We start from the raw sequence: 26,183 nt of genomic DNA on the forward strand, positions 1-26,183 counted from the left end.
CGGCAAAAAAGTGTCAGATCCTGAAGTGTAAAATCCAATAACCGGGGAAGGAAATTTTGCAATTCAGGCCGAGACAGTTACCATGGGAGGGAGATGAAAACCTTTCTGGATCAGCTACAGTTTCCCCCAGAAAACACATCATGGAACTCTAAAGCATAGCTACATTCTCTAGTTGGGGCAGACAACTGTGAGTTTTCAGGTTTTGTTGGATGGAAACTCCTATAATCCTTCATCCTTAGCAATATTAATTATGGCTAATGGTAGCTGTAGGTGAAAAACACATGTGGAAAGACAAGAGGTGCACAACCCTTCAACAGGAAAAATGTTTCGTGTGTGTTAGTCATGAGTATCAGAGTACAGTAGACAATACAGAGAGGGCTGGGCCAGTGGTCTGACCCAGTACAGTATCTTCTATATGGTACGTTCATTCCAAAGAGATGATGTACTTCTCAGAGGTTGGCAACATTCCCTTCCGGATTGCAATTCTCCATATATTCAATTACCATAATTTATTTATTTAAAATATTTCTATGCTGCCTTTCTCCTTAAAAAGGACCCAAGAGGGGCAGGTATGGCCACTGACCATGTTGGGTGGAAGATCATGGAAAGTGTAATCCAGAACGAACGAACGAACAAACAAACAAACGAAAGAACGAAAGAACGAATGAACGAACGAACGAACGAACGAACGAACGAAAGAAAGAAAGAAAGAAAGAAAGAAAGAAAGAAAGAAAGAAAGAGGAACTTTCCTAAGTTTTAGTGATTATCAGGTGGTGACATGTACTTCCAGAAAGTAACCTTGAAACTGTAATGTGTTGGATAATCATGAACCAGGCATTTACAAACCATAGTGGGTGCCAGATCTTTAAACCAGTTGAGCTACATGCGAAAGAAAGTCAAACAGTTCCCCCTGATCTCTGAGGGACATTTTGCACGGTAGTCTGGTTGCAGACAAGAAATCTGATTTCCATATTTGCTGGTCTGAGCCAAATTGCATGTTAAAGGTACATCCTATTCAAGGCCCAGATTCCAGGCGATACTTGGAAAGGTCTGCTGCAGGGCAGGGCAGCGAGGGATTAGGGTTGCAGTCCTGTGCATGCTTCTTTGTGAGCAACTGCCACTAGATTCAGAAGGAGCTTACTTTCAAGCAGCTACACAGAAGATTACATTGCTAAAAGCAAGGAGTAGGTAACAGAGAGGAAGAGGGTGGTCTACTCACTGAAGGTATTTTGTCTAAGGATTCCCACCACCACTTTTATCTAGCTGAGACTAAACCACAGTCTGGTCTCCTACCTCATTTATTTTCAAAATGTTCTCGTGCATAATGCTGTAAGAGTGCATTCTTTACCCGAAGTATTCTTGGCTGCTGAGTAGAGATGGGAACAAATCAAAAAATGGCAATTCATTTTGATCCGTTATTTGTCAAGGTTAACAGATCAACGAATGCAAATATACAAATATTCTTTGACAAATCGATGAAACACTCTGTCTGCAATTTTAAATGGCTATGACACTGGCCTCCAACCACCTAGAGCCACCAAATGTGCAGGGAAGCTTCCTCAGACACTTTTCTACAACTCCTGAAAGCTTGGTGAACATTGGACCATGGACCACTGAGTTATATAGTTACAAAGAGGACTCCCCAGAAAAGCTCCGCCCAGGTAGAGACTTCAGAATCACAATGGATCTTCCTATGTCTTTCCTCAACACGCCTGCCAACTTTGCTGAAGATTGGATATCAGACATTAAAGTTATTCACCCACCAATTGGGTCCTCCCAGGCGAGTTTACCACATGGCACAGAAGCCCATTCTGCCTACCGGCAGCCGATCATCTGATCAGAAGCCAATAGGCAGCCGCCCCCCACACACAGCCAGCCACCCCAACAGTCTACTCCCACACCCTCTTCCTTTCCCTACCTTGGCCCTCACCGCACACCCACTGACACCCCCTTACCTTAATAGCTGCTGCCAAGGTCACCATCAGGCCTTTGCAGCCACAGCGTGTAAAAAGGGAGACTGGCTGCCCTTTGCAAAGATGGCGGCTATGGCTTCATTTAGGCTAGGGAAGCTGTAGCTGCCATCTTTGCAAAGGGCAGCCTGGATTCCCTTAAGGCAGGCTAAGGGAATCCAGGCTGCTCTTTGCAAAGATGGCAGCTGCAGCATCTCTACCCTAAATGAAGCTGCAGCCACCATCTTTGCAAAGGGCAGCCAGTCTCCATTTTTACATGCGTGGCTCCAAGGCCAGAAGACCTCAGCAGCAGTGATTAAGGTAAGAGGGTGTTGGTGGGGGTGGGGTGGAGTGGGGCCTAAGGTAGGGAAATGAAGGGGGTGGGGGATTGGCTGTGGTATTGGGTGACTGTGTGGGGTGTTGGCTACCAGAGGTTGAAAATTCAATTCTTCACTTTGCCACCTGGAAAAAAAGAGCCAGCTTGTGTGGCCTCGGGCAGGCTGCACAATCGCAGGATAATTTCTGGAGAAGGGAAAGGTAAACCACTTCTGAGTATACCTACGACAACCCTGGGAAGAGTCAACATAAGCTAGAATAAACTTGACGGCACATCATTAAAGACCTGCACAATTCCCTACTACAGTTCAGAGAAGTTTGTTAGTTTATCATAGAACCTCAAGTAGCTCACCAACCACAAATCCCTAGATTTCTTAGGATGGAGCCTCGGCAGGTAACATGAGACCAAACTACTGTAATTGTACAGTTGTAGATTTGCTCCAAGTGGGATTCTAGGACTGGAATATTCAGCATCTTTTTTTTCTTTTCTAAAGAAACAAATTCCAGCTACACAGGGCCTGATCCAGCCTTGAGCTGCAAAGGGCAGAGATGTAACCCTTTCCTCTACACCATTTCTTTATTGAAAAGGTGTTATTCCAGAACAGCTATTTACCCTAGCTGGAAAAAGACAGGGAGGCATCATGAAGCAGGCAGGCTTATATGCTTGGCCTTGTGCCAGAGCCAAGCCTTCTTGCTCCTGTTCAACTCTCACACTGCCCTACACCACCCATGGAGTTAAGAATTACAAGGAGGGCTTCCTCTGAATACCACTTGCCCACTTTTATAAGGCTGCTGGGAAGATCTTGTTTAAATGATTTCCGATCTCTATTTTGATCTGTTTTACCTGAATTCAAATGCTATGCTGTTTTATGTGCATAGAAAGTACTTCTCAACTTTTAAAAGTGTACCTGCATTTTATGATTTGAATGTGTGTGTATTTGCAATTGAGGGCTGGGGGACTTCGTCTTGGTAAGTGGCATCAAAATATATATATGAATGAATGGATAAACTGGACTGTAGGTTTTTGGTGGTGGCACCTCCACTATAGGACTCCTTTCTGCAGTGGCAAGGTGGTATACAATTCATACATGCTGCATATGCAAAACCCGAGTTCGGAAAAGTTACTTTTTAGAACCACAGTGCACAAAAGGCCTCAGGTAACAACAGGACTGTGCTAGCTGGGAAGTTTTTTGGGGGGAATATTCAAGAAAGAAAGAGAAGAGTAGTGCTGAGAGGTCCAAGCCCTTGGCTCTCATCTCTGGAGGTAAGGATGGGAAAAACTCAAGTCAACAGCCATGGAAGGCAGCTGCCAGTCAAAGGTGATGCATTTCGGTCAGCAAAAGCTAGCTCTTCCTAGTCTGATACCTGCCAGCCACTGTTACGCAGTCACTGGTGCTTGTCTTCTTTCACCTAATGACCTTTGTAATGTCTTCCAACCTCATCATTCTGAGATAGGTTTTAAAAGCCTATTAGTCAGTGAACATTAATGTGATTAAAACTATCTTCTCCAGTGCACTCATAGGCACTATAAGACTCCTTCTCATAAGAAGGTTCCATTGAACTCTTGACTTAAGTGTGCATAGGTTGGCCACCTCTACAGCTCCACATTGCAACTTGCTTTGTATCGACCAGAGAAGTCTAAAGGTATATGTTTAAACTTTAAACCTACATCTTGGATTTGGCTGGTGTTACACAGCAAGCAATCTTTAACTGATAAACATTTCTAAAGGAGTGCACAAGTTTAAAGAAGAATGGGCTTATCCACCCAGTTGTGGCAGTTTAAGATCTTCTCCAGAAAATATAGTGCTGTGCCCTACATGTTGCTATAGTTCACTTGATTCTTGTGCCACCCGTAAAGTAACTTTTAAAAGCACAATTTTGAACCTGGAAAAGGGGGGGGGGGAATCACTATGGACATAATTTCTCTTGTTTAATATGGATGACTTGTTTCTCTTTCCTCTTTCCTGATTTAAGTGGAACCAGCCTTTTAAATGTATTACTGAACTTGCACTCAGTGACATGTACATTTTAAACTTGGTATTGTGCAAAGCCTGGAAAACTTACACCTTTGGACTACAATTTCCAGAATTACCCAGCAAGCATGGCTACCACCAGATTTTGAGATCAAGTCCAAAAAGTAATTTTTCAAGCACCAGCTGTTCGTCTCTGTGTAGACAAGGCTCAAATCAGTCTACAGAAGATAACTGAGATCTAGAATAAATATATCAATGTTGACTTCTACCAACCAGGGATGGGGACTTGACTTGCAGGACACGCCATCAAAGTTGGACTTAAGCCGCACTGGTGACTCAACTTGGACTTAGTTGTTTTTTTTTTCAATGATTTGGACTCAACCCATGTCTTGGAACCCACCCACCTCTCCCTTTTTTCCTGTGAAAAAAACCTTGTTTTTAATAGTGACTCAGATTTGAGGCTTGGTACAAAGACTTGGATTCGGGATTGAGACTCAAAGACTTGACAACACTCCTAGTGCTAACCAACGAATAGCATTAAAAGGGCAGGTATTATTAAACCATGATATGATGGTGTCTGAGGGAAGTCAGTTCTCACATTACAGCTCTGGTTCTGCTAGAAAGGCTTCCAATAGACAGCAACTACAGTGGCGTCTGAGAATACCTTGTTGGAAGAGACAGTAATGCTAGGAATAACTGAAGGGGGCAGGAAAAGACCAAAGATGAGATGGATTGACACCATAAAGGAAACATATTTATTGGTTTATTGAATCTGTATACTGCGCTGATTAATAATAAACACTGAGTGGCTTAAGGAGAAAGGCGAGGAAAAACTATTTTAAATAAATAAATGAAAAATAAATATACATCCAATATAAACAAAAATTGCATAGAAAAAATAAATAAATTTCTAAACACAACTTCCATATATCAACACAAAAGCAATTTCTAAACACAACTTCCATATATCAACACAAAAGCAATACCTGCCCAAGAAATCAAAAAATGGATTGATGGTGAACAGGCAATGCAAAGATGGTTAATCCATACTGCATAAAGAGAGGATGATCTCAGAAGCTTCAGTAAACAGCCTTGTTTTGAGCATCCTCTTGATATCTATGAGGGAGAAGGCCAGGAGCAGCTCACCGGGGAGCTCATTCCAAAGGAATGGGGCTACGGCCGAGAAGACCCTGTTTTTAGTCGACCTCCTTCATGGATGGGTGTGAAGACAGGTCATAAGGTTATACCATTAACCAGATCTATGCATATTTCCCCAGAAGGTTCAAAGTCTCACCTGGAATGCACTGGCATTTCATTCTGTATAAACATAGGCAAAATTGAGCTTCATAAGAGTGTGGTTTGATGAACCCACTATCTTGTTAAAAAAGCAACTTTTCATAAATAAGAATGCGGAACATTTCATTGCCCATTAGTCATTTTGGTTACAGATTTTGGGATATAAAATTCAAAGCACCTGGAGGATTGAATGTTCTCTACTGCTGGCCAGAAAGGCCTTGATCACATAAAGGACTTTGCGCGCTTGCAGAAGGGCAGCAAAGATGGAGCCAGCCTGGCCTCTGGTGGGAGGGAGTTCCAGAGTTTGGGAGCAGCAACAGAGAAGGAGGCCCTCTCTTGTGTCCCCACCAAACACACCTGTGAAGGTGGTGGGACTGAGAGAAAGGCTTCTCCTTTCTTTTTCTCAGGCTTTATTTATTATTATTTATTTAAACTATTTTAATGCACCTTTCTCAATAAAAAAGGACCCAAGGCATTTTACAGTGTTCAAAGACAATATCTGAAGCTAAAAACAGAGGCCTGGAAGGAAACAACTAAAAATCAGGCCTTCTTGGTGGTGGCCCCTCACCTTTTGAACACACTGCCCATGGAGATTCACCTGCCCCCCCCTTGCTGGGAGCTTTCAAGAGTAAACTGAAGACCTGGTTCTTTTGTCAGGCCTTCCCACCAGCTAGTACTTAGCTCTTACTCTCGTCTTCACCATCTCGGATTTTCATATGTCATTTTTTTGTTTTATTTTTATTGTTTGTTTTAATCCTATCTGTGTTTGATTGTAAACCACCCAGAGTGGATTTCTCCAGATCGGCAGTATAAAAATCAAGTAAGTAAGTAAGTATACAAATACTAAAAAAGTATCAAACAAACACCACGCTAAAAAAACGCTAAACAAAAGCAACACCAAAGCCCATTCAAGGCAGTAAAGTGCATGGCTGTAGACAAGGACCATCCCCTTTGATGCTCCCCCACTGAGGCCAGCTAGCCTGACCTCTTCAGCTGTGACGCTAGTCTTTGGGACCGACTCCTTGTTTCCTAATACATGCCTCCTTTTTGACAACCAGATGCTCTCATCTAAAGGGTTTCCTCTTCTGGAAGGCCTCTGGTCTGACTGATTTTACCAGGTTCTCTCTGTGTTCATTGTTGTTTTGTCATTTTCTCAGCTCAGTAAAACTGTCCAGGAGAGCTACCTTTCAAGGTCTGTGTCAACGTTGCAAAGGACTCTGGGAGTCCCACAGCTCTCTCAGCATCCAGGTCTGTGCCAAGCAGATAGGAAAAGAGCATACAGACCTAGAGGCAATTCAGTACCATTCATCATAGTCTCCCCCCCCCCCACAAGGCCAGCATTCTGTTCAATATTTACACATGCAAAGCTCTGGCTGTGAAAGCTAGCACAGGGACCTGATGATTATTGCTACTGACACTTGGCCAGGTTGCGATAAAGGGTAGCCGAGTGGTCCAAGCAAAATAAAATACGTGCAAAAACACACACCTGGCAAAATCAATCTTGCCATGAACTTTTGGACTTCTAAGTTCTTCACACTGGTACAACCCTGATGAAGTGGTGTATTGATCCACGAAAGCTTGCGTATCGTACGATTGTTTTTTAAGTGTTCTATAAACCCATCACTTGTTTTTGCATTTGTATTTTATTTTGAAACGTTCCCGCACCAACTTCCTCAGTGGATGCTCTGTGCTGGTGCATGTGTAAATATCGTATAGTATAGCATACTGGCCACACTCTTTGCTGTCTGGAGGGGGGGGAGTTAGCTAGCACCCTGTTCCTGAAAGCCTTGCCTTTCTCTCCTGCTTTCCAGCTGGTAGGGTTGTTTGCCTTTACACCCAAGTTCCCTCTCTGCCGTTTTTTTACTCATCAAGCCCTCCTTGCCAACCTGGGTCTCCGTCTGACTGCAGTTCCTCATGGCTTTCCCACTTTTGGAAACCCGCCTGACGAAGGGTGCTAGAGAACTTGAAAGCTCTCCCCTTTTAATGCATCCAAGTACATAAAGGTGTTGCTCTCTATGAATGTCCTTTTGTTCCTGTGGCGGAACACAGTGGCGGCTGTTTTCTGCCCCTGATCTGACTGAGGCTGGGCTTTCCTTCCTTCGCTCTTGACGGCTCAGACCGTGCCTCCCTCCTGTCATCTTTCTGCCACAATAATTAACCCCACAGACTGCAGTTCGCGGGGGTGGGGGGGGAAAGAAGGGCTCCAATGTATGGGGGCTCTCGCCCACCCACTCCCACACGCCTGGGATGGGGAAAAGGATGGCGCAGCCCACGAGCCAAGGAGACGCAGCGCCCAGGGGCGCAGACCCATTGACAGCAACGGGACTTGCGAGTCCCATTCATTTGCGCGGGGGCCACTCCAGTTCGGACGAAAACGGGGGGGGGCACCCTCGAGGGCACCCAGAAAGAGACCTCCGTGTGCTGGCCGTGGCGAGAGCCGGAGCCCCTTGCGCGATGGCCGCCTCGCTGGCCCCATCCCGGCTTTGGGGAAGAAGGGAAGCGGCTCTGCCTTCTCGTGCCCCCGGTGAAATCCCGGCCACGGGCGGGCGAAAGCTTTGGCGCTTGGCTCGAAAGACCATCGACGGGCCCCCGCCATTGCCCGCGCCCCCGTCTCCCACCCGCGGCTGGCGCGGCGTCCTGCTCCGCTCCGCGCCGGGGACTCACCGCTTTCCAGCCGCCTCGGGCGCTGCTCTGGCCTGGACGACCACCGAGGGCAACAACACGGCGCCTTCCCAAGGCGGGGGCCACGCCCCCTCCGACGCCGACACCACCCCCACCCCCACCCCCGGTCCTCCCCCGCCTCCGCCTCCTCTAGCCGAAGCAGGGGAGAGCAGCGCCCCTCCCGCGGCCAATCCACCGCTGCCGCGCCGCCTCTGCGCCCCCCGCCCGAGGGCTAAGAAGGGAAGGAGGGGGGGAATCCCTGGGCGGCCCGAGGGGAAGGGGGCGGGGCAGGCCCGTTTGCCCCCCCTCCGGGGGAAGCGCGTGCTCCCCCCCCCCCCAAGATCGGAAAGGAACTCTCTGCCCTTCCACGTCGACCACGGATGCGGTCTTGTAGCTGTTGCTCCCCTTTATTTATTGATATTTGTAGAAGCCGGCAAAGAATCACCCACAGCGATGTTCCCGAGCATAAATCATGTCCCCAAAGTGCAGGTCCTGGTCATTCCTACCTCTTTCCACGTGGCACGGGGTCCACGTCCCGCGCGCGCGCTCACGCACACACAGAGAGTAATTTCTGCAGTTGCTCGATAGAGGCACACTGCAGTTCAAGGGGAGAAAATGACAAAGTTAAGGGCAGAATAACTAGCGGCACTAAACAGGCCGCCGTCAAGCGCCGGGATCTTGTCAACGAAGCCCAGCGGAGTCGGTAAAGGGCGCCCCTACGCGTCCCTGACCCGACAAAAGCTTCAGAAGGAGACAAATTCGTGGCTGCCAGCTAGCAGTTAGGCTCCCCATGAGCCATAACAAGGGTTTGCTCATTTCATTGGGATACTTTCATAAAGATACGTTTGCTCCAAGAACTGTGTTTTAAGACCCTTTTAGTCAGACGAGGTTGACATAACCCTCGGCCCAAGAAGTCAAAGGTACAAGGCCCTGGCAGGGTCATTACTCTCAAATGGCACAGGAGAAGGGATGGGACAGGGTGTCATTCAGAGAAGCTATGGGCTATGCTGTGCAGGGACACCCAAGACAGACAGGACATAGTGGAGGGTTCCGACTAAATGCAATCCACCTGGAGCAGGGACTGGCAAACCACTCCAGTATCTTTGCCAAGAAAACTCCATGGACAGAAACAAAATTCTCAAAGGTATGACACTGGAAGATGAGCCCTTCAGGTCGGAAGGCGTCCAACATGCTACAGAGGAAGAGCGGAGGACAAGTACAAGTAGCTCCAGAGCTAATGAAGTGGTTGGGCCAAAGCCGAAAGGACGCTCAGCTGTGGACGCGCCTGGAATGAAAGAAAAGTCCGATGCTGCAAAGAAAAATACTGCATAGGAACCTGGAATGTAAGACCTATGAACCTTAGTAGGCTGGATGTGGTCAAACAAGAGATGGCAAGAATAAACATTGACATCCTGGGCGTCAGTGAACTAAAATGGACAGGAATGGGCGAATTCAATTCAAATGATTCCTATATCTACTATTGTGGGCAAGAATCCTGTAGAAGAAATGGAGTAGCCCCCACAGTCAACAAAAGAGTAGGAAAAGCTGTACTGGGATACAATCTCAAAAATGATAGAATGATTTCAATACGAATCCAAGGCAGACCTTTCAACATCACAGTAATCCAAGTTTATGCACCAACCACCGATGCTGAAGAGGCTGAAATTGACCATTTTTATGAAGACTTACAACACCTTCTAGAACTAACACCAAATAAAGATGTTCTTTTCATTATAGGGGATTGGAATGCTAAAGTCAAGAGATAAAAGGAATAACAGGTAATTTTGGCCTTGGAGTTAAAAACGAAGCAGGACAAAGGTTAATAGAGTTTTGTCAAGAGAATAAAATTGGGATAGGAGTATGACAAGGCTGCATATTGTCCCCCTGCTTATTTAACTTATACGCAGAATACATCATGTGAAAGGCAGGACTGGATGAATCCCAGACTGGAATTAAGATTGCCAGAAGAAATAACAACAACCTCCGATATGCAGATAATACCATTCTGATGGCACAAAGTGAAGAGGAATTAAAGAACTTCTTAATGAGGGTGAAAGAGGAGAGCCCCAAAAATGGTCTGAAGCTCAACATAAAAAAACAAAGATCATGGCCACTGGTCCCATCACTTCCTGGCAAATAGAAGGGGAAGATATGGAGGCAGTGACAGATTTTACTTTCTTGGGCTGCATGATCACTGCAGATGGTTACAGCAGTCATGAAATTAAAAGACACCTGCTTCTTGGGAAAAAAGTGATGACAAACCTAGACAGCATCTTAAAAAGCAGAGACATCACCTTGCCGACAAAGGTCCACATAGTCAAAGCTATGGCTTTTCCAGTAGCGATGTATGGAAGTGAGAGCTGGACCATAAAGAAGGCTGACTGCCGAAGAATTGATGCTTTCAAATTGTGGTGCTGGAGGAGGCTCTTGAGAGTCCCCTGGACTGCAAGGAGAACAAACCTATCCATTCTAAAGGAAATCAACCCTGAGTGCTCACTGGAAGGACAGATCCTGGAGCTGAGGCTCCAATACTTTGGCCATCTCATGAGAAGCGCAGACTCCTTGGAAAAGACCTTGAAGTTGGGAAAGTGTGAAGGCAAGAGGAGAAGGGGACGACCAAGGATGAGATGGCTGGACAGTGTCTGCAAAGAAACCAACATGAATTTGACACAACTCTGGGAGGCAGTGGAAGACAGGAGGGCCTGGCGTTCTCTGGTCCATGGGGTCACGAAGAGTCGGACATGACTTAACGACTAAACAACAACAAAGGGTGCCCTTCCCCCTTTGGCACCCATCCCTAAAGACTAAAATTATAATTGTGTGCCCTCAAGAGAATTCTGACTTCTGGAGACCCTTTTCAGGGTTTTCTAGGGCGCGAGTGCTCAGAAGTGGTTTCCCATTCCCTCCTTTTGAGGCCATCCTAGGTCTGTCCAGCTTGCCCAAGGACACACAGGATGGCTCTTCTGGGATGCCCAGTGTGGAACTGAACACCCCCCCCCCCAAATTGTGGCTTTGCAGCAGATACCTGACTGAGGTATAGTGCCAGCTAAGAACTTTGTTGTTCTGTGCTGTCGAGTCAGAGCTGACTTAAATACCCCTTAAATGGGATATTTAAGGAAATCCAGATGCAAAAACAGGCGATGCCTTTATAAACTACTAAAAAAATCATCACACAATAAATCCAGCTTTTGTAGATTAAAACCACTTCATCAGGATTGTACCAGTGTGAAGAACTTAAAGTCCAAAACTTCAAAGGCCGAAAGTACACTGGGGGGGGCAGGAAATACCCATTTGATACTTAAGGACTGATTTTACCAGTTCCACTCCCCCCAGTGAGTTTCCATAGCTGAGTGGGGATTTGAACCCACGTCTCCTGTGGCTTAGTCTATCTGCTACACCACACTAAATACAAGAAAAAAAAACATCCACCTCTTAAAATAGATGGACCTTTGGGAAAGACTACCCTCCCCTTCAACATACGGAGCACTTAGTAGCGTACAGAGTGGAGTTGGCAGAACTCAAGTCCACCTCAGAAAATGGAGGGGGTGTGTCCCCCCACAGACACAGCCCTTTCGCAAGAACAGGCAGCTTCATACCTATGTCAGTGTCACACTCTGTTCCCCCTCAACCAGTACAATGGAAGAGGTGGTATCAGGTGCCCCACCCAGATGCTCCTGACGTCTCCCGTTATTGGGCAAATGGTACCAGATGTATTTATTTATTTTTTAATTTTTATTTTCCTTATAAAGGTAGGGTAAGGTAAGGGGCAGCTGGGATAGGGGTACCCTCGGAGGGAGTGGATTTGAATGGATACATTACAAATCAGTATTTTTCATAGTAATTCTATACATTCTCTTCTAGAAATAGTTCCACATACAGTGGTGCCTCACTTAACGATTACCTCGTTAAATGACGAATCCGCTTGAAAATGAGGTTTTTGGGATCGCTATAGCGATCGCAAAACAATGTTTTAATGGGAGAAAATCACTTTATAATGATCGATTCCCTGCTTTGGGAACCAATTTTTCGCTTAACGATGGTTTAAAAACAGCTGATCAGCGGCTCTCAAAATGGCTGCCCATTGTGCAAAATGGCTCCTTGCTGTTTTTAGGACAGATTTTTCGCAAGACAGGCACCGGAAAATGGCTGCCCTATGGAGGATCTTCGCTGAACAATTAGGTATTTAGCCCATTGGAATGCATTGAGCGGTTTTCAATGTGTTTCAATGTGTTTCCCCCCCGCTTGACGATGATTTCGCTCTATAGCAATTTCACTGGAACGGATTAATGTTGTCAAACGAGGCATCACTGTATCAGAAATACAGTGGACCCTCGACTTACAAAGGTCCCTACTTACGGAAATTTCAAGGTACGAAAAGCTCAGGCTGCAAAATTTTGGTTCGACTTGCGGTCGGGGCTTCAACCTATGAAAGGCAGGGGAAAAGCCCTTCGCTGTCTTTTGAACAGCGAAGGGGTTTTTGAAGCTCTGGAAGCCGAAAACTGGCAGCGGGGGCGGAGCGGCTTTCGGCTTCCCAGACTGTACAACCCCCTCCGCTGCCCTCTGTCTCCCATCCCCAGTGCCCTCTGCCTTCTGTCCACACAGGGACAAAAGGCAGAGGGCACCAGGGACGGGAGACAGAGGGCGGTGGGTGCAGCTTTGGAAGCCTAGGATTTTTTTTCTTTGCCTGGAACGGGTTAAATGGTTTTCAATGCATTCCTATGGGAAATGGACCCTTGACCTACGGAATTTTCGACCTGCGGCCAGCGTTTCAATAATGGATTAATTCCGTAAGTCAAGGGTCCACTGTATAGATACTGAGCGAGAGGGAAAAATCAAATTCAGATACTGTACACGTATTGTTATTCTAATTATTGACTATATAGTTGATAGCCTTTATCCATCATTTATTCTGTCTCTTCTGCAGCTATACAGATAACTATGTATCAGTCCACTATTCTATCTAACTTGTAACCATGTATATAATTGTGACCAAATTTTCCAATGGTCTTTTTTCTTTTTTGCATCTAGCCAATCTGAAGTATGCCCATCGGATATGTTTATTAATTGTAAGGTGGTGCTTTTGATGCAACCAAAGAAAGACTTTATTCTTTAAAAGTTTTCTGTGTTTATCCATGCACGTCCAAGAAATCGTTTTGAATAGGACAAAAGGACTCAGAAATCGATTTTTAAAATACAGATTTAAAACGATGCTGACTTGTAGCAGTTTTATCATTTCGAATTGTCTACCCTCCTACCCTCCACCGCCACCCCCTGAGGTCTCCAAAGCTACAAGTTTTTTCCTTTCAGATGGCGGGGATAAAAGCCCCTCTCCCTGCCGCCAAATGCAGGCAACCCGTGACCCGAAATTCCTAATCCAACTAACGGCAGAAAAGCTGAAGCCAGAAACAAGCGAGATAGAAATGGACAGCAAGGCTGCCAGATGGAGGCAACGTTTTCAGCACCGCTATCCTACAAATACCAAAGAAACAAAACAAAACAAAAAAACACAAAATTTTAAAAATACAAAAACATGTGCCACCTTAAGGAGTAAGGTACCAAATAAGGTACTAAAAGAGAAAAAAAAAGGAATAAGGTACCACATGTTGTCTTTTTTTAATGTTGTCTTTTGTTTCTTTGGATTTTGTCTGATAAATTTGCAGAGATTAACACGGCTACTTCTTCCAAAACTGCTATCCTACGGATTCCCCAGCGATTTTGGGAGGGGGAACCCCCACGTGGTGGTCCGCCACCCTAAACCCCAAACTGCTTTTCCCACTCCACCCTCCTTCTCATCCACCCGTCCCCGAACGCCTCTGGGCCCCGCTGGGGGAGGAGCCAGGCAACGAGAGTTCGCACGCTCTCGCTGACTGACGTCTCGCGTTAAGGTGACGTCGCGGGGAGTAGTTCCAAGATGGCTGCGCCCACTGCGAGAGGTCAAGTATTTACGGGGCAGGCATACGTGTGAATGGCCGGGTGGTTTGGCGCTTTGGGGGTAGAGAAGGCGTGGTTGTAAATGCTCGTTCCTCAGTCGAGCAAATCCAGAAAAAGGAGTGTAAAAGATTGGCAATTGATATATTTGCATGTAACAGTTTCGACACGAAGAAAGTATGAGGCCAAACACGTGTCTTGTGACGAATGCGTGTATTAAACGGGGGAGGGAATCGCTAGAAGTTTGATCTTCGGGTTAAGACTGGCGATTTGCACGTTTTTTTTTGTATCCGTGTGCATGCGTTCCTTTTCAGCCATTTGTTCGCTAAGTAGAAACTGAATCCGATCAGACTTCTAAGATTTCCGTTTTGGTAGAGATCCATAGGAGCTGCTGCATAGGTTGGACATCTAGAAAAGAGTTCATTGAGTGAAATTTTGAAAAGCATACTGGAGAGACGTTTCAGGTGCCTGTTGTGTGATCTCTAGGTGATACATTCTCCTGTTGTGAAAGCAGGAAAGAATCCAGTGGCAGATTTAAGGCTAATGTATTTTATTTTGGCATAAACAGCCTGCTTCTTCGGATGCATGTTCAAATTCAACCTTTGTGACGTAGGTACCTTGCCTGTCTTTTATGCATGTTGAGTATTAGGCAACACAAGAAGGAACCATAAAAGTGTCAAAAGCATGGGATAGTTTTTGTTTAAGTTTTAAACAATATGCTGCATCAGAGATTCCACTCGGGAGAGAAACCCTACAAATGACATGTGGAAAGTGTTTCATTTTACATGACTGGGATGCTTTATAGTCCATACAAGAGAAAAACTATTCAGATCTCACTATTGTAGATATTCCAATAGTAACTTGCTGAGAATCCAGATTTTGTAAACCATCCAATAATCCACACAGAAGAGCATATTTTAATGTAATTAAAGAAATTTAAAGTTAGTTGAAATCTCCAATCAATTGGCCATAATCTGTTAAATTTAATACAAAATTGCATTTGTGTTATTGCTGTGGAATATGTTAAAACGTTTGATCATTTTTTCTACTACCCTAAGAGATCTAATTTAGCATGTTTTTTTATTTTTTTATTCTTATTCACCAAATCATCTTATTATTCACCTTTTATTGGAAGTTGGGTACCATCATCACTATTTTATCTTGGTGTGGAACAGCTCTAAACAGTGATGTCGTGTTTACTAAGTGGCAGTTTTACATGCCAGAACCCTGTTGGCAATTTTATAAGGTTTGATAGCTTGCCGGGGCTCAATCAGAAGGTACTGCAGCTTGTCTTGGTTGCATGCCTGGTCACATGCCTGATTGCGCAAGTAAGATGCTCCCTGGTACCTGGATGGTTAGCTGTGGGCTCACATATAGCCTGTAAACAGTTATTCTGTTCAATTTTATATACAGTAGGGACATAAATGAGGTTATTATTAAGGATGATATTAAGACAACAAATCTGACAAATCCCGCCACACACTTTGTTAGTCTGGGGTATTGAGGACTGCTTGAAAAGATTTTGCACATGTGGAGGCTGGTAGACATAATGTAATTTATCTCTCTGATTGGAATATATGTATTAGAGAAAGTTAATCATGTCCTAGTAACTCTTTTGCCCTAAGATATGTAACGCTTGATTGTATTTATGCCTACAGTGAAGTCTGTACTGTATCTTGGAAGTAGGTGATACAGCCAGAGTGCCATTTGTTTTTGCTCTCTAATTCTCGGAGGACAGGCTGATGTGCCATGAACTGCATGCGGACTTTATTGCTGGCTCAGGAGCTGTCGTCTTCTTGGAGGAGTGCTGTTCCACTACAGGCTGCTTCTAAAAGGAATCTCCTGCGACAATGGAGAAAGAACTGTCTCCAGGTAAAAATGTTTCTGGACAGTTCCCTTTATTGCCCCTGAGACTAATTAACAATGTGGCTAAACTTCAGATTCTTAGACTTCTATGCCTACTGGTTCAGTCTAAATCTCTGCTGGTGGCTTGTATGCTTCAGACTTGGGCTGAAATCTTTTAGTGACTTGGAGGCATCAACAGGCGCTACCCAGCTGCTGTTCTCACTGTTGCAGCAGCTGCCATCCGGTCCCACACTTTTTCATACTGAGGATGGTGCAGGAGTGATTGGGTGACATGGCCTCTCAGAACCTAGGAGTGCCACCAGATTGTTTTGCTGTAGCAGCAAATATGGTCTGAAGGTTAAAATCAAGTTGTGGGGAGCAGGGTGTGGGTGGATGGCTGGAGGGAGTAGATAGTCCTGTGTTGGGTGGCCTACAGGGTATAATTGGATGTTCCTCCAGCTTTGTCTTGTCCTTTGTCTGTTTCTCTCCCTTAGAATTCCAGGCTGGCTCCTGTAAGGAGCATCCATCAGAGTGCAGAGCTTGGCACTGCCAAACTTCCTGTTCAACGTGATCCAAAGCATAGTAAAGAATCCACTACTCGAGCCTTGGAGCCTGTGGAGAATGTATTTGAAAGAGCTTCTAAAGATGGAAAGACTAAGGCTGCATTCCAGAAAGCTTTGGAACTCTTCTGCCAGCAGGACGTCCGCCGGAGGGGTCACATAGAATTCATCTATGCAGCTGTAAAGAAGATGCCAGAGTTTGGGGTACAGAAAGACATCAATGTATACAACAAAATCTTGGATGTCTTCCCCAAGGAGGTGTTTGTGCCTCGCAATTTCATCCAGAGAATATTCAACCACTACCCACGACAGCAGGAATGTGGTGTCTACGTGCTTGATCAAATGGAGAGCTATGGTAGGCCCACAGAGAGAGCAGAAGCTAATCAGTTCCCAGGGTCTCCCAAGACGTCTTTTCTGTTTTCAAGGGGTTTGTTGAGTGGTACTCAGAGTAAGAAATTTAACCTTGACAGTCATAAGGATTAGCTGCAGAACTTGGCCATATTTTTCAGCGTCTTTGGAAGTTCAGGTGTAAACATCATAAAATAGTAATGTGGCTATTGTTTTGTTGGATATTTGCCTTATAGTGATGTAGAAGTGGTATGATGCTTTGAATGTACATTTTTGTTTACTATGATGAAGAATTCCATGTTATGTTAATTTTATTTTTTATTGGCCTAAAAATCAATATTTCCTTATGCTGACGTTCATTGCTATGTGCAATACTTCAGAATTTGATTCAAGCTTATAATGGAAAGAAGTAGGGGATATTGTTACATCCCCCCAATACACTTTTTGAACACATTGTTTGCAGTCGCTGAAATATATCTGTGCATTTTTCAAAAGTATGCATTTGTTTTGCATGTTTTTTAAAAGCTGCACATAATTTTAAAGCCTCAAAATGAAAAGAAAAAAGTATTGTGATATCTTTAAAATTAATGCATTTGCTTCAGTGTGAGTTTTCATGGATTACAGTTCATTTCTTTCAGGCACATAGAGTACAATATGTGGGTCCTAGGTTTATATGCAGCGTTTGTGAGGTGGGAACAGGAGCAAAACCAAGTGGATTGTGAAGCAGGCAATGGCAATTGAATATGCCCATTGGAATTTGTGGAATTTAACCAATGTCATCCATCTTCTGTCCCAAATAATTCATTGTAATTACTTTTCACCTACACTAGCTACTTTGAGATCAGCAGTAGTGTTCTGCAATAATATTGAAATGATCTGACATTGACTTCTGTCTGTTGCCATTTCAGTTGTTAGATTTGTCTCTGTTTATTCTGTTGCGTAGAGGTTGCCCTGTCTCCCTATACAGAGTGCAGGGAGACACTGCTAGCAGGAAATGGCATGTATCACGTTAGAAGATGAACAAGTAAATTTATTTATTTAAAATATTTTTATCCTTCCTTTCTCCTTAAAAAGGACACAGGGCAGTTTACATAATTAAAAGACAATATTTAAAGCTAAAAAGAGTAAGTCTACCAATACTAAAAAGCATCAAACAAATACCACACTAAAAAACAGTAAACAAAACAACACTAAAGCACATTCAAGGCACTAAGGCACAACAGTCTATTTAAAAACTGCATCCAGACAGCCAGTCACTCAGGGAAAGCTTGCCTGAAGAGAAAGGTCTTTGCCTACTTGCGGATGGACAGCGGAAATGGGGCCAGTCTGGCCTCCGGTGGGAGGGAGTTCCAGAGTCTGGGAGTAGCAACAGAGAAGGTCCTTTCCTGTATCCCCACCAAATGCACCTGTGAGGGTAGTGGGACCGAGAGAAAGGCTTCTGATGATGATAATACCTGAGTTGGCTCATAAAGGGAGATGTGGTCTTTGAGATAGCTTGGACTAAACATGGGCATGAACTGCAGCTTGGTGGTTCGGCCCAGTTCAGTGCAGGCCCCACACAGGTCTTCTGTGGGCACCGCACACTCCGCTCTCCCACCGCCTCTGTGTCTTCACCTATTCCCTGGAAGATGTGTGCTTCCCTCCTCTGGCAGCTGGCCCATCAGACAAGGAGGTGAGATGGGGAAGCTGTGCTGCTTGCTGAAAGATACATATCATTACTGATGGAATTAATTATGTGTGAATACAAAGCCATCCTTCTGCAATTAACTGTAGTTTTTAATTTTGTCTAAAGAAGTCTTCCAGCTCTCTAGGGGATGTAAGGTATAGTTTTGTCTTGAGCTGTTTTGGACTATCGGGAGCATTTTTAAAACACCTTTCAATAGTAGAAAGGAAAAGAAACAAGCTCAGATGTCAAAAGCATGCTAAAATTGCTAGATTGGCCACTAGAGGGTGAAACCAGCCTTTAGGATTTTTTTGTTTGTTTGTTTTGAATCCCTGTGTAGCTTAAAAGAGCGAGGGCTCTTAGCTGAGTAGAGGTTAAGGCTGTGTCTTCTCCTATGTCCCCCAGGTTGGTTTTTTGTTTTTTAATTGATTTTGTGGCAATGTCTGAAGGTGGCATCCAAACTTGATCGTGCACAAGAGGTTGCAAAGGAAATGAGAATTCCTCCGGTTCTGAAGGAAACAATTTCACGAGCAGAACATCATAGTGAAGGCCAATTTAATGCTACATCTTGCATGATAGAAATATGCAAGAGTTTTAAAAAATCTCCTTGCTTAAAACTGGCTCCCACTGATGGGTTGGGTGATTATAACTCCCAGGCTTAATTCCAATTGTTTGGAATCAAGACTTAATATAAGCTGGATAACGAGAATCCAAATGAATTTCTTCCCACTCCTGACTGGCATGTTCTTCTTTTTGTCCTGAAGGTGTCATGCCGAACAAACAGACACAGTTTCTGCTGCTCCAGATATTTGGGGATGCAAGTCACCCCATAAAAAAGTACCAAAGGATGATGTACTGGATCCCTAAATTCAGACAGCTCAATCCTTACCCAGTCCCAGATCCTCTGCCGGAGGACCCCGTTGACCTTGCGAGGCTGAGCCTGCAGAGGATTGCAGCTGACCTGGATGCCAAGGTTACAGTGTATCAGGTAAATCAAAGAACCTGAAATTCCAGGTGGTACAAGGAGTGGTTTTTCCATGTGCAACTTAAAGTGAATGAGGAACATGTATCTTTCCTTGTCTTGTTCTCATGCATGTGGATTAAAGAGTGAGACTTTTTTTGCTGGTACTGATGAGAGTTTTTGCATTGGCAGACCGGTAGTGTATGCCTTATTGTATTAATCTATTAACTAATATTATAAAAATATTAGAAGCATAGGATGGGTTGTTTGTATCTCTTTGATTAATCAGCTAGTCGTTCTGTGCTTGTTGTATATGCTTTGCTTCACAAATGGAAATGGCATGAGTTTTGTTCAGAGGTAGTTTGCCCAAATTGTGGCAAGCTGAATTGGGGAGGGGGGCAGGAAGCTTCCATGTTTTCTTGTAACATAGGAGGCAAGAAATCTCAGAGGTTTTAGCAGTTTTTTTTTATATACCATCTCAGTGTGAATCTGTCTTAAGAAGATAGCCTATAAACAAATGCAAATGAGTGTTGCTTTTAGCAGCTGTGCTGGCAGGCCTTGAAGGGGGGAATTTTGGCTGTGTCAAGTCATTCCAGCATTCGCTTATCTTTGAATGAGGTTCCTTCATCCTTCTGCACCAAAGCTTTCATATCCTGTAATAAGAAAGCCTGATTGGGTACGAAGAGGCTGTGTGGAGCAGCATACACACTATTCACAGCAAACCAGAATGTGCGGCAATTTGACGATGCTATAACTGATGAGTTTTTTTAAAGCTCTTTTATTTAATTGTAGAGGTTTATGTGGAGACTGTTTCTGGGTGGGTAGTTATGTTAGTCAGTGGCATCAAAAAATCAATGTGTTTTATTTGACCTATGCTTTTGTTGATTACAGCCCACTTTATCTTAAAATGTGAACCATAGACCATGAAAGTTTATGCATAGTAGAATTCGTTGATTTGTAACATTTTAAAGATAAGACCATCTTGCAGCCAATACATATTAAACCAGGTGCGTCTCAGGTTTTCCCTGTTGCTTATAGAAATCACTTCAATGTATAGTTAGTGCCCTGAAACAACCCCCTCCCACAGCCTGCCTTTAGGCATGCTATATAACCTGCTAAATAGAGGACTGAACCAGAGCAAGGATTGCCCTATGGAGAGGATAGCAAGTGGAGGGAAGGTGGACTTTTGGCCCTCTGACTGCTGTTGGGCCAGAATTATGATCCTCCCTGAGGATTAGATCTGTTAGGTAGGATAACCGGGGACTGGAGTGCAACAGCATCTGGTGGGGTGGAAAGTCCCTAACTACCTGAAACTGGAAGGTCTTACAGAACTAGAAGGTTCCCCCTTGCTTCTCCCCTAGTTTGAAACTTTTAAAGTTGATTGATAGTAGATGTGAGCCAGATAGTTAGTATCTTTCTGGATTTGAGGAGTATTCTTCAGCTGCAGAAGGAAAGTATCCATCAATAACAAAACTGTCTTAACTCTTCAACAGCTGCCTCATGAGGAGATCTTGGACTCTGGTAAACCAATCAGTCACCCGCATATTGTAGGTAATAATCACCTTTGATTGTGTTTCCTTACATTGAATGGCTAATTCCACTAAGAGGAGTACAGGAGGCAGAAATTAGTGTGCAAGGGGGCTACTGTATCCCTCCAGTTGAATGTGTTTGTGAAGAATGGGCCACTCTATCCTACAGGATGTGGATGAAGCCAAGGTCAGCTTCTGATAAGAGTTACTTATTTGCTTCTAGCTATTTCTCTGGTTTTAAAGTGTGTGACATTATGAGGCTAGAAGGCTAATATGATAGCCTCTGCAGAAAGTAGGTGATAAGATTCTTTCCTTATATGCATGCCTGACTTCTCCCTGACTTCACTGTTTCTTACACTTCTCATATCCATCACCTCAGCACTTGGAAGGGAGCGCTATAGATTCCCTAGCTGGCTCAGCATCTGTGCTAACTGGAGGTTTTGGACTAGCCAGAACCCCAGTGGACTTGTGTTCTCTGAGACCTGATGGAGACAGAAAACCATGTGTAGGTTTATTGGAGGTTTATTGTATGGATGGTTGTCAGGAATGAGCATAGTATGGGTTAGCAAAAGGAAACATTCAAAGACCCTCACCGGCTGGAGAGTCCCCTGAAATCCAGCTGGCCCTGGCCCTTTTGAGGCCAGGTCCCTCATGGGTGACTAGCTTTCCCTTCCATGGGAGAGGAGCTATCACGACCTGGGCAGCCGAAAGGATTTTTAATCAGCAAGCTCCCCTTCTGAAACTTGCAGGAAGAAATGGAAGACAGCAGCCACTCCTTGCTTCCAGGAGAGAGGGCAACTGTTATGCGCCAATTGGCAGAAACTCCTTCTATAACCAGCATGTTACTCCTTTGACAAAATATGCCACTCTTAGAAGAACTGAGGATGTGACATGTGATTTCTGCCTATGCCCCTGGCTTCCCACAAAGTTGATGACATGACATTCATAAAATAACGTATAAATGTGTTTCATACTGCAAATCTCCAATATGATGCAGCACTTCTCTTCTCTGACCTCGAAGTAAAACCCAGCTGAACAGTTGTCATGCTGAGAAGACTGAAGTAATAACTTTCAGAATTCCTTCATATTGCAATACTTTACAAAGGATAGTGGGAGTAATGAGTCAAAAAGGAGTGTAGTAATTTGTGGGAACAGTTTATGACGGATCCGGGCCTTGACATGCTGGAGCCCGTCCCTTGTTCTTTGGTTTCTAAACTCTGCAGGAAGCTTCTTCTGCCTGCTTTACACTTTGCTGAGAAACAAGAAAAACAAGCCATCTAATTAATTGTAGTCTTTTTGTAATTTATCTACATAGCAGGTATCCTCCTGGCCTTCCCCACCTCTTTTCTTCATGGCCTTTTTAAAGTTTATAGTGTGATATGACTTAAGAAGTTTATAACTTGTTTTTTTCCTGTTTGTCTTCTCTGTCCCTTGTAGGGATTCAGAGCCCTGACCAGCAGTCGCTCTTGGCTCAGCACAATCCAGAAAGGCCTCTTTTTGTTGAAGGCCCCTTCCGCTTATGGCTCAAAAACACTTGTGTTTATTATTATGTTCTCAGGGCACAGCTGCTGCCTCCAGAAGAAAGGGTAAATGATGTGTCTCTCTCTCCACTAAACGGTGCTTCTAGCAACATGCTACATGCTGGAGGGATCCATGAGATCCCTATGCTGGATTATGCTTGAGGTCTGTAGGTGTTTCAATGGAAAAGGAACTTAGTTTGGGAAACTGTAATTTCAGGTGGTGCTAGGTGTCTCTGCAGGGAGATAGCAGTGACTAGATATGGGTATGGCAAAAACTCCTTTATCTTTTTTTGGACTTCGTGCTGTTTAGAAAGCATTCGAGAAGTAGCTGCAGTAACCCCCATTGATATCTCAAAAGGGTTTCTTCCCTTGGATGCCTAGTCAACTTTAGGGGAGCAGAAGAGAGGGCAGATCAGACTGGACTGGTAGTTTTTTAAGGTGATGGTTTAAATTTTGATATTAGTTAAGAAACCCCTCTAGGAGGTGAGATCAAGCCAGGATACTCAAAAATTTCAAGAAAAAGCAATTTGTCGCAGTTTGCCAAGGGGAGGAATAACCAGGTAGCCTATTATTTATTATGCATTTATTTTATTTATATGCTGGTTGAGCATTTGGCCTTCTACATGTTGTTGACCTGCAGCTCCCACCAACTTTAGTTACAAGAGCCAGTGATTAGGAACAGTGGAAATTGTAGCTGTACAACAGCTGTGGGATATCTCTGATCTGGAAGCTGTTTACCAAAAACAAGCCCACTGAGAAAATGTTACATAATTCTAGTCCAATTCTACCTACCATCTGTCTTGGTAAACGTGAGTATAGAGTCTCCACTACAAATGCATGGGTACCAGGTATCGGTTTAGCAGAAAAACTAGAGGAAGTGCTACATTTGGGAAGGGAAGGGTTCACCTTACCAGAGCTGAAAAGCGGGAAAAGGGACTTAGCAAGAAAACATTCAACTAGTGATACAGAAAAGGTAAAGACATGGCAGGTGCTTTGCTTATGTTATAATTATGTTATGAAATAAGTTGATTGCAAGATACAGAAGATGAAGAGAACATCCCTGAGAATTTATGGAGTTCTGAGACAGGCAGTCCAAGAACTTGTGGTCAGCTGGGATTGGCCAGGCCAAGCAATGTGGACAATTCTTTGGACATTTCATACATTCTTGGGAGTGAATGATGCTGTCTCCCTGTTCTGTAGTCATGCGTTAAGGCATTTAGTTCCAATGGAGGTGGAAAAGAAGTTGGGAGTTGCTCCTAATGAGAGAGCTTTTGGGGTGATAGAGGAAACACCAGGACTGGTGTTCTCTGATATCAAGTTGGTTAATTACTGTAGACTTAATAATGGTGTTCCTTTCTTTTCTGTTCACAGAAGGAAGAAATAATTGACCCACAGAGGAATTTTTTCTACCCCATGTACCTGGACATTGACTTGGAACGGTTCCATTGGGATGATCTGGAATTTGATATAGATGAAGGTAGTTCCTCTACTTGCCATTTGTGTTGGTTTTGTTTTGTGTTTTATTAGTTAGGCAGCAGAGGGAAGTCAGGGCTAACAAGAAATAATGTGGGCGTTTCCCAGCAGAACGACACTTTCCCAAGAGTTGAAAGGATGTGAGATCTGTCATCCCTTGTCAACAGCCTTCGAGCTTGCCCTACAGACTGTGGGAGTGCCAGGTAGAGGGCCAAAGAAAGAAAGATATGCTAGATATGAAAACTCCCCTGGGAACAAGGGTACTCTGTAGAGCAGTGCTTTCCAACCTTTTTTTGAGTCACAACCCCTTTTATCATAGCCAATTAACCTATGTCGTCCTCCCAACTAAGTCTGCATAAAAAGGCATTCTTAATAGGGCACAGCCATCCCCTCTCAGAAAGTAAAGGCTTCTTTCTCCCACAAACAGCCTGTTTCTCATACATACATGTACACACTAACTGTAATATCCAGCTTTGAAAGGTCAAGGATGAAATTATTTAACAAGGGCTACAACGCATATAAGGTGACCTGCAAGCCCCCAGAAAACACATTATGACCCCATTTCGGGGGGCCATGAACCCCAGGTTGGGAAACATTGCTGTAGAGGTTGCCCACCTGCCTATCCCCGAGGGCTTTCAAGAAAAGATAGGGCCTCAGAACTTGGATTCTATTCAGTATTCTGCACATTTAGTGCTGCAAGAGGCAGGAGGCCCAAATTGCCTTATTTGGCTTGTTGAGTGCAGGCTCGTTGCTGGGAATCTGGCTAGCCTATCTGAAGTTTTATTTACGGGTTGGTTTGAGGTTTTGCTGTCCCTAAATGATGCTGTTGTGCTTTGTGCTTCCCTTGTAGTTGAGGAAGCCCCTGTGTTTGCCATGTGTATGGCAGGGGCAGGAGACCAGGCCACCTTGGCAAAGTGGATTGTGGGACTCGAGGAGACAAATCCCATATTGAATCAGACCCTGGTGGTGTTCCGGCTTACTCCCGGGCCTCAGGAGCTGCAGCTCAACACTGACTCAGATGATGAAGAGAAAAATGAGAAGACGAGAAGCTCAGACTTTGAAATGAGAATTTGAGGACAAGCTGTTTACATGTTAGCTTTATTGTATAATTTCCTATGTGTACTTTAAAGTCCTATAAAGTGTAATCTTGATTTGGATTCAGCAGTTTAAGGATAAATCCTGAGTTGATCTGGAAGTGCTGGACATACCTGCTTTTGCAGCTAAGACACTTTTTTCTGAGTTGTGGTAGCAGTACAGGTATTGATAATTGAGAGATGGAGTTGGCACCTTTGCTGTAACAGCACTTAAAGAGTTGTTAATGCTGCTCTCCTTTCAGCCGGTTCTTTGCAGTTAAACTTTTGAAAAGAATGCTGAAGTTTAAAATTCTCTTTGTTTCCCCTTCTTCAGTATGTCCCCCTCACACATGCCATTAGTTCTGTCATTTTTAGTAACACCCTTTAAAGTAGAGGAGCCTTCATTATATAGTAATTAATATCTCTGTTTCTTGATCATTGTCATCCTTGCTCTCAAGAAAGCAGAGTTTTCTGTTTTCTTGGCTCCGGGCTGGAATCAGGTGTTCTGATGCTCGAGTGGTTTACTAAAAAGTTGATGGGGTGTGAGAAAGAAAGCTTGTTGCATGCGTTTCTGATATGTTTATTCCTGTAACTCCACACAGCAAAATGCTGGGTAAATGCTGGAGCATCGGACCTATGCGTAACAGCTCAAGACATAATAAACTTCAAATGTGTTCTGTGTGAGAGAGATTTAATTTAACACTTGAATAGTTATAACTTTAAGTAAACCTCCTGCTTGCGGGTGAAGACCTCTGAAAACTCATATGTTATTTGTAATCATAGATGTATAATTATTAAAATGTTCATGTTTGCATTTTGCATCATAGTTTGATACATCTTTCAGGATGACTGATATTTGGAGATGGTGCTGTAGCTCTGAGATTTGCACAGAGGATACAAAGATTTAAGAGTAGCTGTTGACACTGATGCCTAAGCTCAACTTAGGGCAACATTATTGTTTGTGTGTCTGTCTTTCCAAGCAAGGCAGTAACTTAACACTTCCTGGTACATTGGGTTTACCTGGGAAGTGAGCCAAGGTCCTGTTTATTAATTTATTTTCCCCATCAC

General features: G+C 44.1%; 2 protein-coding genes across 11 annotated transcripts in view; one reads left to right on the plus strand and one right to left on the minus strand.

Moving 5' to 3' along the window:
• LOC110077963 (TLC domain-containing protein 4-B) overlaps positions 1 to 8,798 on the minus strand; it is a 30,401-nt gene extending 21,603 nt beyond the window's left edge. For 3 of the 5 annotated variants that reach the window (XM_072991595.2, XM_072991594.2, XM_072991592.2), the window contains exon 1: positions 8,219 to 8,341. The gene's annotated coding sequence lies outside the window, so the exon portion shown is untranslated. Of the gene's footprint in view, positions 1 to 8,218; positions 8,342 to 8,721 lie in introns of those variants that run through there. The other 2 variants (XM_078386642.1, XM_072991593.2) reach the window with 1 other exon arrangement.
• Positions 8,799 to 14,058: 5,260 nt separating this feature from the next.
• On the plus strand, positions 14,059 to 25,934 carry ECSIT (ECSIT signaling integrator). 6 transcript variants are annotated; one of them, XM_072991596.2, is made up of 8 exons: positions 14,059 to 14,148; positions 15,802 to 16,015; positions 16,483 to 16,903; positions 19,324 to 19,547; positions 21,014 to 21,071; positions 22,487 to 22,635; positions 23,941 to 24,046; positions 24,893 to 25,934. In XM_072991596.2, exons 2-8 carry the CDS (start codon positions 15,893 to 15,895, stop codon positions 25,114 to 25,116), a joined length of 1,305 nt encoding a protein of 434 aa, XP_072847697.2. In that variant the 5' UTR covers positions 14,059 to 14,148; positions 15,802 to 15,892; the 3' UTR covers positions 25,117 to 25,934. The 6 variants fall into 6 exon arrangements, 5 of the variants coding, with proteins under 5 accessions (XP_072847697.2, XP_072847699.2, XP_078242766.1 ...); XR_012084142.2 differs by having other exon boundaries at positions 14,084 to 14,148; positions 22,487 to 22,732; positions 24,893 to 25,796; XM_072991598.2 differs by having other exon boundaries at positions 14,093 to 14,148; positions 15,882 to 16,015.
• The last annotated feature ends 249 nt before the right edge of the window (positions 25,935 to 26,183 follow it).

This window comes from Pogona vitticeps, chromosome 2 (assembly GCF_051106095.1).
Source record: "Pogona vitticeps strain Pit_001003342236 chromosome 2, PviZW2.1, whole genome shotgun sequence".
NCBI classification, from domain to species: Eukaryota; Metazoa; Chordata; class Lepidosauria; order Squamata; family Agamidae; genus Pogona; species Pogona vitticeps.